Source organism: Tetrao urogallus, assembly GCF_951394365.1.
Source record: "Tetrao urogallus genome assembly, chromosome: 5".
NCBI lineage: Eukaryota > Metazoa > Chordata > Aves > Galliformes > Phasianidae > Tetrao > Tetrao urogallus.
Genome location: NC_136818.1, coordinates 59,292,096 through 59,313,412, shown reverse-complemented (window position 1 = coordinate 59,313,412; position 21,317 = coordinate 59,292,096). Strand labels below are relative to the sequence as shown.

Here is a 21,317-nt window from a genome sequence, read left to right as displayed (position 1 = left end):
TCTGTATTCTCAAAAAAATCCAATTAACTTTGTAGCTAATATTTTGTGCCTTATTTTTAACATGAATCTATCCAGCACATCTTTGGCCTCCAGCTCTCATTGCTCCCTTGGCAGATTAATAATCCCTGCATTATTAGATGTTCTCCCCATGTCTATATGTATTGGAAGTACTTCACCTTTTAACCTCCTCTTGGATGAATTTATATTGAGCTCCTTTGGGTCTTTCACAAAAGCAGTGAACTCTAGGAAATCCAGCTCCAGTGGATTTGTTTTTCTGGTTCTTTCACAACTGTACTGGGAAGCTGAGAAAGAGCAAATAACAAAGCAAATGTAAAGCATCTCAGCATGATGATATAAATGGCAGGACAAGCTAACAGCCTGCTGCAACTGCATTTGTTGGCATTCTTCTCTGAAGGAGCTGAATTATATGAGAGGAGTAGGGAACCAGGGGAGCTAGCTGTGTACCTCAATAAATGGGGCATTTCGTGTGAGAGCAGTGAGGACAGGGCTGGAAAAGTGTAGCAGGCAGGGACTGCAGCTGATGATCAGCAAGACCCATGGGAGCTGTCTCTAAACAAGGCTTTGGCTCTGCTCCTGATGAGGCTGGATCAACTGCTGTCAAACATTTCTCTTCCTCTGGGTGGCATTTCTCTGCTTTTATATCCAGGGTTTGGTTTGTACTCTGTCAGCTCAAAGCCATGACTGCCTTTGTTTCTTGCTGTGTAGTAGCTATGCATGTAGACAGCATTATTTAAATGTGGATGCAACAGAGTGCTCTCCAAACAGTACTTACAGGAGAGGTCTGGTGCACAAGCTACTTGTGCATCTTTCAAGTGACAATGTGGGGTCTGTGGTCCTTATGCTCTTAGCCAATGCCTGCACGAAGGTTTAGAGTATGTGAATGTTCACAATTGCAAATATTTCTTTTAAAACAAAGTGTATGGAGCTGATTAGAAAAGCTACAGGAAGGGGGAAGACAGAAACAGAGTGAATGTGCTTTCGTAGAAAATCCTCCCAGGACTTGTGATTGCACTGAATCTACATTTGCATAACAATCGCCTTGTCTAACTACTTTCCAGTAATTTGTGTAGATGAAAGGATAATTTTCCTTTCGCTGTTTTCCACATTACTTAATTTGTTTGGAAATCAATAGAATTACAGTTTTAAAAATGCAAATGATTTTCACTGAAAGTCATTCTACTTCTGTATTTTTTTATATTGATGTTGTTTGCGGGCATTTTAAATACTTAATCATCTTTTTGCAAAAAAATTCTCTTTTATACCTAATTGTACCTATTACACTTAATTGCTATACAGAACAAACAAAGCTTAAAAGGAAAAGTGATGACTATCTAATGGGGAAAGTTTCAAAGCAAATCTTCCAATGTAGTTACTGAATCTTCAGATCCAACTCTTCAAAGGCATCCCGTTTATTGTCCAGGTGTAGTCTACCATATGATAAAGAAAATAGACTCAGTGACCTCAAACAGGACAGCCAGCAGTACCATCAAAAACACGAAAGCAGAAATGATTCATCACAAATATGCAATAAAATAAAATAAAATTATATATATATATATTTCACAATAGGCATGTTAAACATGTGAAAATGAGTTGGTGTCAACAAGTGAGGATGAGAAAGTGCCCTATGAGTGACCTTTTGGTTTATTAAGGCCTAATTGCATATTAAATAACATGCCTGTCAGTATGAAGTTGAGGTATACGTGTGACAGCAGCTATCCCCTTCCAGCTAGAATTTCTGACTCTGTAATACACATACTTCAGATTAGTTGAAGTAGAGTAATGGATTGGGTACTGTAAAGAGATGCGGTTTCATAAACAACCAAGTACAAGTAACTGTGCTTCTGTTCGGGGATGTGCTTGCTTTGTGAGTAAAATGCCAAGTACTTGATTCTGGCCAGAATTAAAGCAAAGATTTTCATGTGGATTCCAACCCTGTGTGCTTATTGGCCGTGTGAGGGCACAGCCCGCAATTGGGGTAACAGAGAGCGATTTGTCACTATATCTGACTTTCAGTTTGCCAAAGGGGGCTTTTTCCATGGGACTCTGCTAAATGGCCCTTAACAACTGCTCTGTTCTGAGTGTCTGCAAGCTGAGGATCTGCAGAGCTTAAAGGGGCATTGCATGGATGAAGGTGAGTGCAGTCCTGCTGGCACTGAACACTGTGATGCCAGTGGGAGGAAAGTAGTTCTGCATGACTGGCTACTCACACTGCAGGTATAAATAGAACCTACATCTGCACAGCTTTGGCGTTGCTAATACCTGTTGTATCTTTGCTTCTCAGTGGAAGAAACAGAAAGATTTTTTTGTCTGAGGAAGGAGTCCGAAAACCTTGCTAAAAGGTGCACTTATTTCTAAGTGCAAATTAGCTGGAAGAGAGCGGGAGAAAAAAGCAGTAGAAATGATACTGTGTCACACAGGATAAAAAGAGGATTTGCTCATTCTTGAACTTCTTTTGTTCACCTGTAGATATGGCAGTTTTGTACGGCCTCTGTTAAGCTAATTGCTCCCTTTGGGATGCTTTTAAGACCATATTTGTTAGTCTGCACAGTGAACAGGCACTTGGGGCCAAATTGCAAGGTAATGGATGTTACCATGGAAAATTTGGCTGTTGCATCTGGCCCACTTATTTTTGACACAGACCTCATCCTCCTGTCTGCACCAGTGTATGTGGTGGAAAACAAGCAACGTGCCACAAAACGCAACTGGAATGAGCTGGATGAGTCTGTGTCAGCTGTACTGATCCTATCACTGCCATGTGAATGACTGAACCAACCTGTAATGCCACTTCCAAAACGGACTCAGCCAGTGGCATTGGTTGTTACAAGGTGACGAGTAACCTGGCTGGACTTCTGTACCAGTAGAGACCTTGTGGGGAAAAAAAGATCATTTCTGAGGATGACTCATTCAGGTCCACCTGAAGGGCACCACTCTGGTGCTGCCTTGCAAGCACCAGTCACTTCTGTGCCACTATTGAGCACCAAGAGCTGTGTCAGCATGATGTCTGCTTCCACGTGGCCATGGGACTGAGTTACAGATACAGCATTTGGGGAACAGCCTGTGATCCAGCCCTGGCTATTAATCATTTTGCTGTTTGCTGGGTTATTTTTAAGCCAGATCAGTTCCATAGTGCAGCTTGCCAGCCTTCTGCCTGGACAGTCTTGTTCTGGATTGGGCAGAACAAGACTGCAGTAGGAGACGGAGAGGAACTGGGAACTACATCAGCTGGCTGTGCTGTTTAAATAAGTTCTGCATTTCAGAGCAGAGTAAATAAACTCATCAAGCTGCAACAGCAACCTGCACAAGACACTGCAGTTTCTTGGCTGCTTGAGCACAGACATGTGGAAATGTAGACCTGAATGTGACCATAAAGGCAAAAGAGGAAAGGCTGCTCCAGCTTCTTTAGAGCTCAGTATGTGCTCAGAGCTGGGAGATATGGAAGGAAGGGAGTCATATGCTCGTCACGTTGTCACCAGCACTCCTTGGCTGTCCTTGTCATGAACCCAAAAAGGGGACTGTCAATGAGAAGGAAGCTGACATTAAAAAGATGCAGAACTCAAAAGTGTAAACAGTTGAATTCCTTTCCAAGGGAATTTGTCAAGGTGAACACTTTTCAAAGCATGTCCACTGTTTTGGTAGATTTAGACCTGGAACCCCAGGTTTGTAAGCAAAATTTTCACTCCTGTGCATCTTCAGAATGAAATATTAGCAAATCCTTGTCCTTGTAATACTTCAAAATTTAATTCAAAAATTAATCTGTGATAATAGATTCTGTTCGTGTTGAGGCTCAAGCTAAGGTAGAACAAGGACAGTCCATGAATTCCTGGCTCCTAAATGCTGCTCTCTCTACCTGTCTGATGGTCTCTGTTATCAGAAACCAAATCTCCCTGACAGAGATTTTGAGGAAATTCCTCCATTTCGATTCGTGAATGTCAGTAACATATTTTAAGAGTTATGTGTAGACTTGTGTAGTACAACTGCCATTCTGGAAGCAGTTTAATTTGGGAAATTAACTGTTGCAATATTTTATTTCCAGTCATCCAGTAAATAAGATAATCCGAGAGATGTTATGAACAGTTTTAAATTATGAATGAGTTCAAATTCTAATGAATTGCTTAACGTGAAATCAGTGACTGTGCTGGGAAATGCATGAGTCTCATGCAGGCAGCACTTGAATAAAGAGGTTAATGAAGTGGTTTCTTACTTGGAGAGGGAAGAAGTCTTTTAAAATATATTTTGCATTTATTTCTGGCAATATTTATAGCCATTAGCACTAACTACTCAAAACAAATCTGTATTGATTCCAGATAAAGTGCACAGAATTTTCAAAATTATTGTTTTTTTTAATCCCTGACTAAGCTGCTGGTCTTGCTAAGATGACTAACAGATGCAAGATGTCTTTACTATTTAATTACAGATTATTTAATCTACTGAAGGACAAATGAGAAGTGATGATTGTATGCAGGAGTAGACACTGTAGTTGACTTTGAATGAGGCTCTTGGTACCTTATTGCAGAGCTAACATTGCCAGATAACTTCGTCTGGCTCATTGTGGTTTTGTGACTGCCTTATACCAGGTTTTGTTGAGTCACTGTAATTAGAAGTCAAAATTGCTGAGCTTATTCACAGCTTTGGTTTCCTTACTAAAGGTGCATAATTGTTTGGAGAAGCTCTGACTAAGAGGTTAATGTGTTTATTCCGCGGCATCCAGCTCCCGTAGAGAGCTCTCTATAGCAACATGGGATTGAAGATGTTTACCAGAAGTTCACCTGAGAAGACCCCAACAATGTTTGAGGCTCAGCTGTGGGAATATACAGCAAGAGTTTTCAAGGGGATAAAAGGAAACATTTGTAGGTTAAAATAAGTGAACAAATGATCAAAGCTTCTGAGGGTCCCTCAAGTTACTGATTTTCTGGTTGTTTCTTGAACATCACAAGCTTACTGCTCTGGGCAGAAATAATTAACTAATGAATGCAGGAGAGAATTGCTGAGGAAGGATTGGAATACAAAACTTGTTGAAATTTGACAGTAAGATATCTCTGTTTCATGTAATATCTGATATGTTGATCACTTTTAATGTTAAAAGCCCAATGGTAATTTTTTCTAATTATGCAGAAGTACCAGCTGCTGCCAGCTATAGCCTCCTGTTTTGAAGTTGAATCTATGCCTTCAGCGGTACTGCAGAAGTTGTTTCATTTTCCATGTTCTGTAGTTAAATACGTCAGGCAGTCAGACACAATCCCTCCAAAAAAAACCTATCACATTTTAATTATGTTGCTTTGCTTTTAAAACCTGTTGCCTGATTGATAACTTTATGGGTTTAGCGTAGGAAGCAAATTATGTGCAAGAGCACAAGAAAGCAGAAACTGGGAAATAACTCATAAAGTTGTCAGGCAGTAGACTTATAGGCCTAAAAATGAGAGTTACATAATTAAAATCTGGCTTTTTTTTTTTTTTTTTTTTTGGTGGTGAACGGAGATCAGAATATATTTAATTAGACATACTTGTGCAAGAAAAGCCCACTGAGTTTGTCTGTCTGGATTTAACTGTGGGCTTAGATGAACCTAAAATGTTAGGCTCGTTTGGAAAACAGTAGGAGTAGTGAAAGAATCACTGTGCACTGATTCTCCTCTTCCTTTTCTTCTCCCAAGAGACACAAACAGAGATGGCTGTTAGATGGTTTACCCTACTGCTGCTGTTCTTCTGTAATGCAGTTTCAATTTATTTTGTCATGGCTCACCTTGTGACTCAGAAGGTCCCAAATAATATTCAAAGACAAGGAGCAGAAAGGTTTAGTCAGTGTTAAACTCGTAGTTACTTTTCAGTATTCTCATTTTGCTATCCTGATTTGCCCCTTTCATGTTGTTATGTGAATATTTCTCCTGTCTTTCCGTGCTAAGGCGTTTTAAATCTTATTTACGTTCCTAGATCGCATTCCTAATGAGAAATGAGCTCAAACTCTGAAGAAGTATCAAAAGAGTGTATAACTCATATATAGTAATGAGTTCTATTAACTACAATTCTTCACTTTCCTTCTGAAATACAAGACCCTATTTTACATTTTATTGTGCCTCATTGCTGCCCAAAATTATCCTGTCACCTTATTGTTCAAAGACATTCCTATTTTTTTCCTTTAAAATATCTAAATTTGTATCTGTAGCTATTTTGTGGATAGCCACAAATGTGTAGATAACTTCTGCATGAAATAATTATGTTTCATAATATTAGCCAGAACGACTAAGCTTTCAATTTCAGTCTTTTATTGCATTGTAAGATCTGGCTGTATGTGTGTGTTGGCAGGGAGAGGGTTCTTGAAATATTACATTATTTTTGGATTATAAAACCCAAGGAACATCTGGTCAACAAATGGGTCCAGCAGAAGTAAGTTCTTAGCTTCTTTTTGTGCCAAGCATTAGCTTAACTACTAGATATTCGCAGTGCCAGTGAGTCCTCCTCAATTGGTGACTGTAATGGGAAGCCAAGAGCAATGTGTGCACAGGTAATAAAGGCCATGTGTGTGGGTCAGCCACAGTGATATAGGAGATGTAACATAGATATCTATATGAATCCAGGCTTTGGTGTTCAGGTTTTAAGGAACAACTTGTTAGATCTTTGCAACAATGAGGACCCTGAGTCTTTTTGTATTGTTGTCAGTGATAGAAAGTCTGTTGACTTAGTAAGGTCTCCAAATGCCTCAATTATGTTTGATGACAGTGCAGAAAACTAACTCATTTTCCCCATCCAGTATCTATGAAACCCTATTGGAAGCATGAGTGTCCCTGTATGAATCTTACAGCAAGATGACTATTTCAGCTGCTGGAGTTAACATCCTGTGCTTCTAGCTTAGTAATTTTATACTCCCCAGTTGGAAGCTTAACACACATTCAGACCCTGAGAGTCTCAGAACTACACATATTTTTGGTTGCTGGCATAAGTCATTTTCAGCTATGTTGTTAAGGTGATATAGCAGCAAAGTTAAGTTTCAAAGTCACGAATGTGGCTTTGAAAAGGCTGTCAGGTTGATGAATTGTGGGGAAATCTAGGAAATCTTTTGCCCTGCATGCTGCACCACATACGTACTTCCAGCTGAGCCTTCCAGATCTTCTTGTTCAGTTTATGAACATTGTGTTGGACTTCATAAAGACTGATGCTTCAATGCCTTGGATGTATCTTTTGCCAAGATAAGAATGTGTAGAAATCCAGCACTTTGTATTTCAGTCTCTCAAAGCTTTGTCTCTGTTTCACATTTAACATATGAGCAAATGCTTATAATTGTCTCCTCTGCAACCTGTCAAGGTGAAGCAAGTTTTTCAGCCAGTCAAAATTTCGGTGATCTTTTTGCTGTCTTGTTTCTTTCTCACTGCTTCTCAGCATTTCTGTAGCCCTCAAGCAGTGTGCAATTTCAGTCTTGTGAAACAGGTCTCTGTGTTGCAACCAATCAGCTAAACTGGAGGTAGACAACTACTGCTGTAAGTGGCAGAAAATAGAGTAACTCCAAGTGCAGTAAGTGTTTCAAATGGCTTAAAAATTGCTTTATTATGAATTATAAACTACTTATGCTGTCTTGATAATGGGAACATCATCTGCTGTGATTCATTGTAGGCAAGCAGCATTAACTTCAGGGAGAAATGGTACAAAAAGAAAACTGCTCCCTTAGTAAGGGTTTTTTTTTTTTTTTTGGACAAGTATTGGAACCATACTAAATTATTTTACTTTGCTCGTTCAGATCCGTCCTACTAGATCCTTTGATGTAGAATTTATGCAGTTTGTAGTAAAAAGGTAAGTTTTAAGGTGTCTGAGTAACTAAGGCAAGGAGTGTTGTGTGTTAATCACCTTGATGCAACTTAACAGCTCTAAAACTGATTAACAGAATAGAAACAACAACAGCAAAAACTAGAAGTAGCAGAAAAATCTCATATTTTCACAATCTGTGAAGTCTTTGTAAGTGTGAGACAACTACATATTGGATCATTGGGTGTCCTTTCTGTGAGGGACTTGTAAATTTGGATACTCAACCCTCATGCAAAGTAAACAGATTTTCAGAGAATGCTGAGCTGTTCCACTGCTGACAGCTTGGAAACTGGAAGCTCCTGTACCTTACATGGGTACTGAAAATGTTTCCTAGAAAACACCAAACGCAACACTTCCCTGTGAGGTCCAGGGGAATGATGGCATGATTAGTGCGGATCCAGCCTTTTACTCTTGTTTTTCAGGTTACTCAGAATGTCTGTAGGTACAGAATGAACATTGAGTTTTGATGATTTTGTCCTTATTTTATGTATTATAGAAGGATGCTTTTATACCACTGACTTTGAATCAAAAGAAAGAGGACTTGAGTGATAACCAGAGACCTAACCCCCCTGGCTCCTTTGTGAAGGATAGGAAGGAGAAAGAGAAAAGGAGAGGAAAAGAGTGATTTGTCCTGTCAGTGATCCATAAGATTAACTCAGCTCCTTTTAAACCAGCCCCTGAGTCTCATGTTCCACTGACCTCACAGGAAGCTGTCGGAGATATATCTCACTAGGCTAAATTTAGTCCCTGTGAATACCTACCTCTGCCATAGACTATCAAACAGTATTAATTGAGACTCTATTTCAGCAGGAATTCTCTCATTATGAAGCATGAATGCTGAGAGGACAGTACAAATTACCTTTTTTTTTTTTTTTTTTTTTTTTTTTGGATATGTGTGTTCAAGTTCAGTCAGATCAATATGGCACACAGTGCCATTTAATTTAAATTGAATTAATCAGTAGATTATTTTAGCCACATCATTTTGACACAGTACCAGTAAAAATCTTGCCCTGTAAAAATCAGCAGCAAAGCTCTTGGACTTGGTGTCAAGATAACGTCATGACAATAGCTCTTCTTCAAAATTAATGCAGCAAAATAAATTTCTTCTCTCCTCCTTTATCGTTCATCAAATTCTGACCCATTGCCATTTGGACAAACATCCTCTGACTTCTGTTTTCTTTTACAGAGCAAAGATATTGCAGGGGTTAGTAATGTAAGTTTAAGATCTCTTTTCCTTTATGTTTGCTGTTAGCAAGTTGCTTGGTAACTTCACATTTCTGTTAATCTTTTGCAAATTGGGGCACAGCAGAACGTGCTCTGAAGATGTATATTTCAAACTTGAGGGACTAATTTTCTCCATGGACCACATTCAAATGTGGGGAAAAAACACTGAGTTATTGTGTTTCAATCATTTAATTTTTTATTTTTTGTTTTAATCTGTGCATACCTGCTCTCTTATATGTGTTGCTTTGCTTTTCTGATTCCCCAAGCAAAACAACTCAGCTATCTGTCAAGTGTCCTGGGAATGAGTCCACAAGACCACTTCAAGGTGACTGAGTATATTCTCACAAGCAGTGATGTGATCCACTAGGTTCCACCAGAAAATCTTCCATGCAAAGCGGCATAATCTCTGGCAGCAGCACAGTTAGGATCAAGTGTTTCTATCAAGTGTTGTCCTCTAGCAGAGGACAAGTCCCTGACAGGTAGGGTGTGTTAAGTGAGCAGAATAATGACCTGGTCTGAACATTTAGCTGAACAAGCCATGAGAAACTGCTGCACTGGTTGTGAGAAGATGCTGAACATAACTGAGCAAGGAGCTGAAGAAAGTTACAGAAAGTACAGGAGGATTGGCCAGCTCACAGGTGGTGAGAGGGAAGTTAAGTGAAAGATATCCAGTGTGCACCAGTAACTGGAGGACTCTTTCCTAAGACGTGCATTTTCATGTAAAGCTAATGCATGATTATTAATAATGATGGATGTGAGGACAGATTTAGGTTCAGAGAGCTGAAGTCTAGCCTTGCTGGAGCTGAAGTTTACGATTTATTGCTAAATAAATGGGCAGAACTCTCAATTACTTGAACAAATATATTAAAGGAATAAGATGACCACAAAGGATCTTAGGGAAACTAAATTCAGCTTTACTTATCCATATGAGTTAATTTCAGTCATGGGGAGGAGTCTGTATGGGAGGATTTAGGCATCCCGTGGTCTTTTATTTATGAGATCTGTAGCGTCCTTTATATTACCTTATAATTTCCATTTTGCCTCAGGTCAAATGCAGATTTCTATAGTGCTCAAAGAACTAATAGTGGGAAAAGTTTCTTTCCAGATTAATCGGAGGTGGTCTCACACTAGAGATTGTTTATTTTATATATTTGAAACTATGTTTGTAGAACTTTTCTGTTCTCATTTTCCCTTTTCAGTGTGCTTTATTTCTGATTTTGTGCCTGCAATTTTTTGGGATTATTTTGGGTAAAAACATAAAATTGGGTAAATAATTTGAATGTTCACTTGTTTATATCTGGGCTTTTTAAAAGTTCTTGTAATTTTGATTACGTTATCATAACGTGTACTGCATAGTCTGACCGTACTGATACATAGAGCTATAACTAGGCATTTTGTAAGTACTGTATTTATCTTAATGGGAACATACTATTTTTAAAATATGCTTTCAGAGATAAAAAGAAAATTCTCTGAACAGAAATTTGGCTCCACTGAATAGTCTTTTAAAAAGGAGTGACTGGATAGTGACATGTGTACCCTTTTTTACTTGTATAACATTGAAAGCCTTAGAAATTTTAGCATCATTCACGTTAACACATCAAAGTATTGCTGGTTGAACTCAAATCTCTCTGAAATGCTAATCTGCACCCTTAGCTGTAGTGGAATGAACATACAGATGGTTCTTCTAATTATTTGGAAAAAGAAAGGGGGATGATTTCCTTTAATGATTTCCCCTTCTTTCCAAACTGAAAGCAGTTCCAGCTCTTCCCTCCACCTAATTGGATGATTAAAAGATGCCTTTGTCTGGCTTTCAGCTATTGAGTTTTCACTGCAATTTGTTAAAACTTTCTGTCATGAAGCAAGGTGTGAACCCCAGGCTATAGAGGTTTGGTTCATGAGTATTTAAAGCCAGCAGTGGGAGATACTTTTCTCATCCCATGTTATTGCACTGATAGCAAAGATGGGATTTTTAGTGTTGAAATAGGAGAATGAGTCTTAGATGCAGAAGGTCATTGAACTGGCATGGACCCCAGATGTTTAGGCTCCAGGCTCAAAGTAGTTCAGTTTTCCTGAGAATGAAAATGAAAGAATTTGTAGAGATATTGTCTTCGCTGCTGCTCTGTGGGGTAAAAAGTGCCCAGAGGAGCTAGAGCAAGATAGCCTATATAATAGATCGTATTATGGTCCATTTCAGGCATTTTACTTTTTGCTATGGGTAGACCAAGGCTCGAGGCTTTACAAGAACTGTCCTGAAAAATGAGACCTGATCACCAGTCTGTTGGCACATTGCTTATCTGCCTCTGTATTGCAGTGGTGTAGATACTCTGAAATCTCTTTTCCTTGCAGGATTGCATTCAGAGGTGACCTGCAGATAGGAGCGTCTGTGCCAGGTGTTGAAAAGCTTGAGGGATAAGCCTCTTGCTTTCCATATAGTGCTACCAGAGGAATGTCTCTGTCTTGCCTAGGAACACAGCTGAACTGACAGGGCTGGCTGAAATGGGATTGTGGCTTTGGGAACCTACATCACACTGCCTCTACCTGCCTTCAGTACTTGTAGCCTGGTTACAAGATGTTGCCTTAGTTCAGCCCTTGAGCAATAACAGCAGGAAGGAACTGACTTGATTTATCTCTCTTTTGAGGTAACCTTAGCTTTGCATTGAAAACTGCACGCCAGTGTCAGTGATGCTGCACAACTCCTCCAAGTATTTCCTATTATTCAGCAAGAGAACCTTTATTTCAGGATTTAATAGCATTTTATAAAATACTGTTGGAGGTGCCTATGAGTATTTTTTAATTAAAATACTTTGTTAAAAATAGCCTAAATGAATATATTTACTCCATCTACTGCATTTCCTCTGAGCTTTGACATGCACATCTCAATCACTCGCCATCAGTAATGTATTCTGTTCCATTTTTGAGGATTTCCAGTTCTATGCAGATATTGAAGAGAATGGGACTTGGGTTCTTGACTGTAAAAAGACTACACCAGTGCTCATATTTTGTGGTCAGAAATCAATGTGTTTTTTTTTTCTCTTTTCATTTCCTATTAACCAGAATATTGTATAACTTGTTTGCTAAGTAAAACTCTAATGAGGCTCAAAAGCTTCTTTTGCCCCATGCAAACAGCTACTTTTGCTTATTAAAACTAAAAATAGGAACCATTACTGATGTAGGATAGTTTTTTGGATTTGTTGAAAATGTAATCCTGTAGGCATCTTTAGAAAAGCTTTGGAGAAGTTTGCTGTGTATTTTGAATTTGCCTGCTTGAATCTGGGCTTTAGCAATGCTGGAAGAGAAATAGGGGAAGGAAAAAATGGTTAATTAGAAATTAGAAATCCTCTTGTTCCACTGGAGTGATACTTAATAAAATAACAGGGAGCAGTGGTTTGACTAGATAGAATAATCCTTGTCAGTTCTAACATCAAATCAGTACTGCTATAGGGTAAAAATTATCCATCCTCAGCTTCACCCTCTCTAGTGTGGGGCATGACAGAAAGAATTGCTATCAGAAAGACATTCATTATTATGTATAAAATGCTGTGAGATTCTTGGCTTGTTAAATTTGCAGATATTAAACTGTCTTCTGTTTGGAAAGATCTTGGTTTTTTTCCCACACCATGTCTCTCTGAACACCCAGAGCCCTACTAGACCACTAGGGGTACACAAGTCCAGTGTAGCACATAATTTCACTTCTGCTCTATTGAGGGTATGTTTTGTTGTTGTTGTTTTTCACTGTACAGAATAAAATGTGTTTAAAAGAAAAAAAAAAAGTAAGAAATGTAAACATCTGGTGCATGCTAGACCTCATAGATTTTGTCCAAGTTCTCCTAGTGTGCTCTATAATATCAGAAAGTACCATACTTGAGTTGTGACTGCCCAGGTACCAGAAAATATTCTATTTTATTTTTCTTTCATTTTGAGATGTCATCTCACTCTAAGTGGGACTGTGCTGAAAACATACAGAAGGCTTCATTATAAATGTCTGTAGGGTTTTTCTTAGCCAAATACATCTTTTCCTTCTTTTCTTCAGACTTGAGCTTGTGGAAAAGAGCAGAAATGTTTATTTCCAAATAGTATTCTTGTGGTATGGTGTTACTATGCAACCATAATCAAACCACATGACAGTCCTCCAGATAAACCTTTAGTGTAAAGAGCTTTCAAAGCTCCAGGGCAGATTGCTGCTAATGGGATAATTAATTAATTGGAAAATTGATTTTATTACTTTATATAAACAACTAAGGGCACCTGGAACGGTGCTTGTATTCCGTTTTTTTTTTCCTTTTCTTCTTGAAAAATATGAATTGAACTCGTTTGCCCATGAAAACAGCATGTGGGAATGGCAACGTGGTCAGTGCAGGACAGCAGGTATCAGTTTCTGTGTTGCTGCTGCCCGTCGCTCATTACGGGTACGGGAGCTCTGGGCGGACGCAGCTCCGGGTCGGGCCGCTGTCCGTGGTGCTGAAGCTCCGCGCCCGTCTCCTCTCCCCAGGTAGATGGACGCCCCCTGAAAAGCGTTCAGCCCCCAACAGGCTGGGGGAGCAGAGAGGCAGAGCTTCTCCACGGTACTGTAGGGAAGTGTTAGTGGCCGGGAAATGACTGTCGGCTTTTCTTGTCAGTTCTCTTCTTCACCAGGGCGCGGCTGTGCATGTGCCCCTGGGGGTGTGTAGGGAACCTGACTCCTGGTCGTTTATGTCTGCAGGGAACGTTTATAACCTTAAATTTCTCCAGGGCTCAACGTTCAATCTGCAGGTGTTTCTGGGAGTTAATTCCCACAGTCTTTCCTAACTTGGGGCATGTATTGGTATTGCATATCCCCCTAGCTCTTGGAGGAGGAGGAGAAATGCTAGTTTTTCTTGGGGGCTGAGTAGGAATTGTTGGATCTGGTGGATATGCAAATCTGCTTCCATACTTTTCCAGTTTAATTCTGCTTTGTAACTGAGGCCTTTGCTTTCTGTGGGGTTTTTAAAGAAGGATCTGTTATACAAATATTAAACTCCATTGAACTCAATCCAGACAAGTGAGAGATGGTCACAGTTCCTCACCTAGTCCCCACTTTTCTGTAAAATTCTGCTTTAGTATGCTCAGTTAAAAAATTCAGCTTGCTTAACTCTTGAATCGCCATGGAGTTTAGCCTTCTTATCCTGCATTGAGAAATTTTAAAAAATCCAGCACCCTAACATAAACAAACAACAACAAAGCACACACACACACAAAACACACACACACAAAAAAAAAAAAAACCCACAAAAGCACAAATGGGTTAGCTTCTTAGCTTTCTTGATCACTAATTCTTGAATGGTTTTGGCTGGCAAAGAAAATCTTAAGAGGGGTGTGAAGGTGAGGGAATGAAGTTTGTTTGTATCAAGTGTCTGGGTAGGAATCTGCAGTAGAAAGCAAGACCAGAGAAAGAATTGGTGATTGCACTAATAAAAATACGCTGGGGCTTAAATATTTTTATGGAGTGACTCTGCCGACCCTGTCCTTCTCCTTACTTTGTAGATCATACGCCTTGAACAGAAGTCAAGATCAGCAACAGTGAAAGTTCATCTGACAGATGTTTAGGTGCAGTTCCAGTTTGTGCATTAGTACCTGTGCTGCTCAATCTTCCCTTCAAGGAATCACAAATAATACTGAAAACATTTTAGGACTTTGTCTTACTTGTGTCCATATGTGTAGGTGTGCATGTGTAGAAATTTTAATCCTATCTTTTGAACTTTATCAATGGAAATACTGTTAGTGGTGTTGTTTTCAAGGAAGAATGACTGAAGTTCAAAGTCTAAAACTGCACTAATGTATGCTGGATAGCATCTTCTGAAGCCCAAGTCCCATGCAGGCAATCACATCACATAATAAATGACTCAAGCTTTCTGTTAAAAATAGGTGTTTTTTTCCCCATAATACACCATTTGTTCAAAAAGTCAGCATTTCCAAAGGGTACTTTTTTGCCCTACCTCTTAGAAGTGTTCTACTTTTCATCCTAAATTTGTCTGTGGTGAATTTGTCCTTTCATTCATATTGTTCCCTAGCTAAAATACCTCTTCACCTGCTCTACAGTTTACCATCCTCCCCTGTGTTTTTAAATAATACAACATTCTGACTAATGAGTAGACACTCACAGCAGGAAAATTGTCCAGAAATTGATGCAATGTAGAGACAAATTCACCTTGGGATCTTTCACAAAGTCATAGATTTTCTTTTTCTCGCACCTCCAAATTAATTGATTACTTCTTTGTACAGAAGCTTCTCCTTCCTAAGCCACAGTGAAAATGTTTACTGCCAGGTGACCTCAATTCTGATCTTTATGACAAGTTTTTCCTCTGTAATACTATCAAACTTCTCTACCTTCGTGGTTTCAGATTTTCTTTGTGTAATATTGCAGTAACCCTTCATATCACCTCTGTTCCCAGATTTGCTGGTGCTAGCTTGCTTTTCATGCTAGCATAAGAAAAAGAGCTATCAAGGTTGTTAAATTGCAAGCAAAGTTCTTAATGGGCATAAACAATTACTGCCTTCTAGACCAATTCCTTTATCAATGTTGTTATTCTTTGTCTACTTTGTGGTTCTTAGGAAAATTTTCATTTCCTCTGGTGTAGCTGACAGTTCCTCATGTGCTAAATCATATGTGTTATATAAGCTGAAATGGAGAGGAACTTCTGTATGTCCCAACTAATAAGCAAATAAATAGAATTTAGTAGCTCACAGATGGAAGGCTAACTTAGCAAGAGCTTCCTTTTGTACCCTATTAAAGCACAGAAAAGCAGTGGCCACAAACAAAAAACCTGCAAGTGAGTCAAACAGGCCCCTTAGCTGTGAGCACTCTTTTTAGAGTTTGTGACGTCTCAGCCCACAGCAAAGGCAGATACAGTGTGTTCAGATGACTAAATGAGAGTTGGAGGTACAAGCAGCCCTGTCTTGGAATTATTTGACATGCACCCTTGTTCTCTCACTGATCATAAGAAATTGGCAAAGGAACCTTTGTCTCTGCCTCCTTCAATGCTGGCAAAATTTTAATGTAGACTCAGCCAGAATTATGTGTTCTGCTCTCTACCAGACATGTCTGGAAGAATATGAAAGACTTTATCGAAGAATTCTGGGGATAACAAATAATATTTATTTATTTATGTGTCTCCTTATTACAGAAAGAGACACTTATCGTGTGAACACAAGCATAGAAAACTGACACGTAAATGAGGATCAAATGACAGAAGAAATCTTCTGGAAGTCTGTAAAGCTGAAGTAACAGAAGAGGACCTCCTAACTGAAGAAGGACCATTAATTTTGCCAGCGTAGCCGCTAGGACCAGACCTCATGTTTGGATGCTGTTTCGTTCACGAGCTGTGGGGGTGATTAAGCACGCACATACAGAGCAGCTTCAGCGCTTTAGGGGGGTTATCACTTTGTGAAAGCTAACAATGTTCTGTGTTCATACAGAGCTGGACAGATTACTGTGAGAGTTCATAGAAGCGCAGCTGTGAAACATTTCTGTGAAGATTTGTTGGTCTGCCTTCAGATCACACATTTTCTCTTGACTCCAGGAAAACAAGGGTTTTGATTAGATGCTGGTCAGCATCAGTACGTGTGACACTCTCATACGCTTGGAATGGCAAAACAGTTCCAATGAGTCATTTTGCAGTTTCTGTGACCTTTCCTCTTTAAGCATATTCTGTGTGAAATAGATTTACACGCCATTCATGAAGGACTCTGCCATCTAATCTTGGAAATTCTAGACAAGATTAATATTTGCAGTTTTGAAAGGAGAAAAGAGGATTTCTTTGGGTTAAAATGCTGAAATACTTTTTCCATTCAGCCCCCTGGTAAATATTATCTTTCCAGGTCTTGCCTTTAGAATACAGCTGAACTGAGGAAACTTTCTGCCTGAAGCCAAAACAAACAGAAAATCATTAACAGAAATAAGATAGGAGCCTTCAAACTGAGAATGAACTAGTTACTGGCTTCAGAGGTAAAGAAAATACGTGTAAAGGTCAGAGAAAATGCATGGAAGTTGCTTTCTGCATCTTGAAATAGAAGAACATTTAAACTTGCTTATAGGTTCCTGTGACTTGAACATTAAGGTGATCTTGAAGGCTACTTTACATATTTTGTTTGATTTCTATTCTCGCATAGCAAGCATAACCTTTTTCTCATAGGAATGCAGTAGGATATTCATTGGATTTGCTCTGCAGCTTTTCAGAAAAAAAAGTGAGTTAAAAATGTGTTTTTCGAGTACTACATGGACACTGACATTATTGTGAGTCTTCTTTCCTAGCATAAGCATCAAAACTCCAGTAGGATGTGGGCAGTATGCAGTCTGTTTAGAAATGCTCCCTGATCATTTTTCTATGTGTTTTGGCTTGTATTAGAGACCCAGTCCAAAGCCTACAGAAATCAGCTAGAAGGCTCAGTTCGACCTCAGTAGGACTGAGATCAGTTTTCTCCCACACTAAGTGAAACAAATGTATTTACGAGTGTAAGGAAACAGTTTTGCAGCATTCTGCTTATAAGAAAGTAGTACGGTCACAGGGGATGGTGAAAACAGTAGGATTCCTCTTTGGAATCATTACCCTCAAATCCTCCTGCTATTCTGGGTTGGACTATGTAGAGACAAATAGGTACTATATTATTCTGGGTCCCCTCTGGCTCAGATACATGAGATTGGGCTCCAAAGTGGGATGTAGCATCCCATTTTTCATATGGGTCATGGGTAGGTCACAATGTCCGTGAAGTGAAGGATGGTACTTCTGAGCACCTTAGTTACACATGTACTCTCCCCTCAGGCTGGAACAATGCCCATATTCCAGTCCATAGCATAATCTAATCATACATGTAGTTGCAAAATCTGTTTGAAATGATTTGAAATGCCCATCCATCAACAAGTATTTATAGCAGAATGGTTTGGGTCTGAGCAAAGGCTACACAAGATTAACTCCTCTTTAAGAATAGAGAAAGGATTATGACACGCTTGAAATCTAAATTTTTGGTTTGTGTAATCACTCTTCCCATCATCTTGAGAGAATAATAGCCTTATGGAAAACACCAGGTTAGTATTTTCTTGAGTAGTCAAAGACATTAGGATATAAACTGCCTGTAGTAGTTGTGTCTAAATCCCCTCAGTGCCTTGCAAAACCTTGCGATGTTCCCTACTTTGAAGCATTCAAAAGCTATCAGACAGCTCCTTTATTCTTTTATTCTATTTTATTATTTTTCAAAAGTATCTCTAGTGGATGTAAATAGGAATAGTGGAGTTTCACTGTTTGTTTTTTCACCAGCAGAGGTCCTGGTCCCAACATGGTTGAAATGGAGGGGAGTAAAGGGAGAATTAGCACAGTAAGTGTCTGATGCTGATGTTTGCTTAAATGTGTGCTCTCTGCACACCTATCCTGATCTTTTTCTAACGCCTGAACCACACAAAACAAATGTGCTGTTTTAGAGAATGGTTTGCATTTGCTGTTTAGCGTGGAAAAGGTTAGCATCTTCTTAAGGTTAATGCCTAATGAAGGAACATCCCAATTATACTTGTGCAGCTGCAATTTTAGAGACCATTTGTTGTAATTCACTACAGGTGAGCTGTTACAGCTAAGCTGCTTGGGTGCTGTTATCTCCTTTGAGATCTTTGCATGTTTTTACTCTTAAAGATATGTAAAACCCACTGAAAATACCAGCAAGGGGCAAACATTTTAACCCCATTAGAAAATAAGATTCTTTCTGTTCCATGCACAATGCTCATCTCGACTTAACTCCATTCACCAGGTGCGTAGCTGAGTCCCTCTAGTGGTGTAAGCATTCATCCGATGTCTGCATGTCATTTGAATTTCATTTTACGGTCACGTTATAGCAGCAAATTTACAGGTAGCTTTTTTTGGGCGCTCTGAAGACTGTGACAAAGTGGATCTGAGATTAGATGCTGTGTAGGCTCGTGTTAATGAATGCAAATTTAATTTTAGCTGGGAAGGGCAAGTACAGACATACTGCAAAGAAAGGGGAATTCTTGAAAGTATATTCAAGAACTAATTACTATCAGTAAGACACACGCAAAGAGCAACGTAATGCTCAGGGCAGCCAATAGGGATAAAAGCTTATGGACAAATCTGTCATGACCTGGTAGTGAAGTCTGTTTAAAAACACTGATCTCCACTTAGCTTGTAAATGCGCATCACTCTCTTTCTCACTCGTATATTCTCTCTCTCTCTCTCTCTCTCTAACACACACACACAAGCTCTTGGATTTGCAGAAGCCAGACATCTAGGGCACTTCTTGGCATCCACAGGAAAATCATATGGGATTAGAAAAACACTGCAGTAAGTACTCCCTGCATTAAATGTTTATTAAGTGGCATGCTGTCAAAACCTAGATTTAATGGTAAATACAGGAGGACTTTAATGGAAATTGGCTGTATTTGATTTTTCCTAGGAACTGCTGAAAGCTGCCTCTCGAGGATTACAACTTCACCTTTTGCTTTTACAGATGCTTGTTTACTATCCATGTGGCAACCTCTGCACAGCCAGTAATCCATTCATTATCCTCACTGATTGAGTGTGAGAGCAGTGTAGTGGTAACTACTTCACTTAGCTGATGGCAGACAACAAAAGCAGGGAAATGATGAATTCGGACAATTTAACCTCCCAGAGTTTTCTCTCTGCAATTCATAGCAACGCCAGCAATTTATTCTCAGGGCTCCAGTTTGTTCAGTCCTTCAAGCCACTCATCATCCCCTGCTACTCCCTAGTAGTTTTTATTGGTGTCATTGGGAATTATCTTCTTATTTATGTCATCTGCAAAACGAAAAAAATGCACAATGTGACCAACTTTCTGGTAGGCAATCTGGCTTTCTCAGACATGCTCATGTGTGCAACCTGTGTGCCTCTGACTCTCGCATATGCCTTTGAGCCCAGAGGATGGGTGTACGGACGTTTCATGTGCTACTTTGTGTTCCTGATGCAACCCGTCACTGTCTTTGTGTCTGTCTTCACCTTGACTGTCATAGCTGTGGATAGGTATTATGCCATGGTGTACCCATTCCGGAGGAGGCTCACTATCCCTGTTTGTGCCTATATCCTGGCTGCCATTTGGCTGCTGAGCTGCACCTTGGCTGCCCCAGCCTTGCTCCACACTTATCATGCGGAATTCCCAGAGTTGGACTTCTCCATCTGCGAGGAGTTTTGGTTCCATATGAAAAGAGATCGCTTGGCTTATGCTTACAGCACTCTCATCATCACCTACGTGCTGCCTTTGGCTGTCATCTCCCTGTCCTACCTGCGAATCTCAGTCAAGCTGAAAAACCGAGTGGTCCCAGGCAATGTCACCCAGGGCCAAGCTGAATGGGACCGGGCAAGAAGGAGAAAGACTTTTCGCTTGCTTGTCTTGGTGGTGGCAGCCTTTGGAGTCTGTTGGCTGCCTCTGCACATCTTCAACGTGGTAAAGGATATAGATATCAGTTTAATTGATAAGCAGTACTTCAATTTAATCCAGCTGCTATGCCACTGGTTTGCCATGATGTCTGCTTGCACCAATGCCTTCCTCTACGCCTGGCTCCATGACAGCTTTAGGGGGGAGCTGAAGAAAATGTTTGCCTGGAGAAAGAAGAAAATTGGACCCACTACAAATTGCATTATGGCCAGTGTGGTGCTGTAAACACAAGAGCTGGTGGGAGTGCACTTCCTGCAACACTGTAAGTCATTTCCACTTTTAATCAGTTCTGGTTGCTAATGACTAGGGGCTCAGTCATAACACCACATGTCCCATGGGTGACTTCCCCAGCACTTCCAGCCATACTGGAGAAGGAGAGGCAGAGATCATATCCCCAAATGTCTTTTTTTCTTTGATGGGAACTAGAGGCTGTGGAGATCTTGGAACAAAAAAATCCCCTTGTGTAAACTGCAGGGATCCTTCCTATCTTGTTTCCATGTCATTGGCAGCATAGATGTGGGAACAGGGAGAAGCAGTGATGAATACAAGATCTGGATACCCCAGTGAGGGGATTAAATCTTTGGACTGGGTGAAAGTTAAGTCTGTTTATCTACCCAGAATACAGTCCCTAGTATAAGTTTCATAGGAAAAGACTGACGGTATTCCTGTAGATCTCCTCCATTAGTGTCATGATGATGAACAGCCTCAGCTCTCTGAAGTGTCCTTTGTGCAGAGCTGACACTGTGATCAGGGATAAGGGCTGCTGGGAGCATTGCTGTGAGATCCCATGGCTGCTGTGTCTTGGGAGCTGTATCATGACATAAAGTGAGATGAGCTGCAGGGCTGGGAGAGGGCAAACAAGGCAGGAGTGAAGCTGT

The 21,317-nt window shown here is 39.9% G+C and overlaps 1 protein-coding gene across 1 annotated transcript; it reads left to right on the top strand.

The window, feature by feature from the left end:
• Nucleotides 1–19,605: 19,605 nt before the first annotated feature.
• PRLHR (prolactin releasing hormone receptor) lies at nucleotides 19,606–20,664 on the top strand (the record flags this gene model as incomplete). The annotated part of the gene is made up of 1 exon (XM_079535529.1): nucleotides 19,606–20,664. One exon carries the CDS (start codon nucleotides 19,606–19,608, stop codon nucleotides 20,662–20,664), a length of 1,059 nt encoding a protein of 352 aa, XP_079391655.1.
• Between the last annotated feature and the right edge of the window lie 653 nt (nucleotides 20,665–21,317).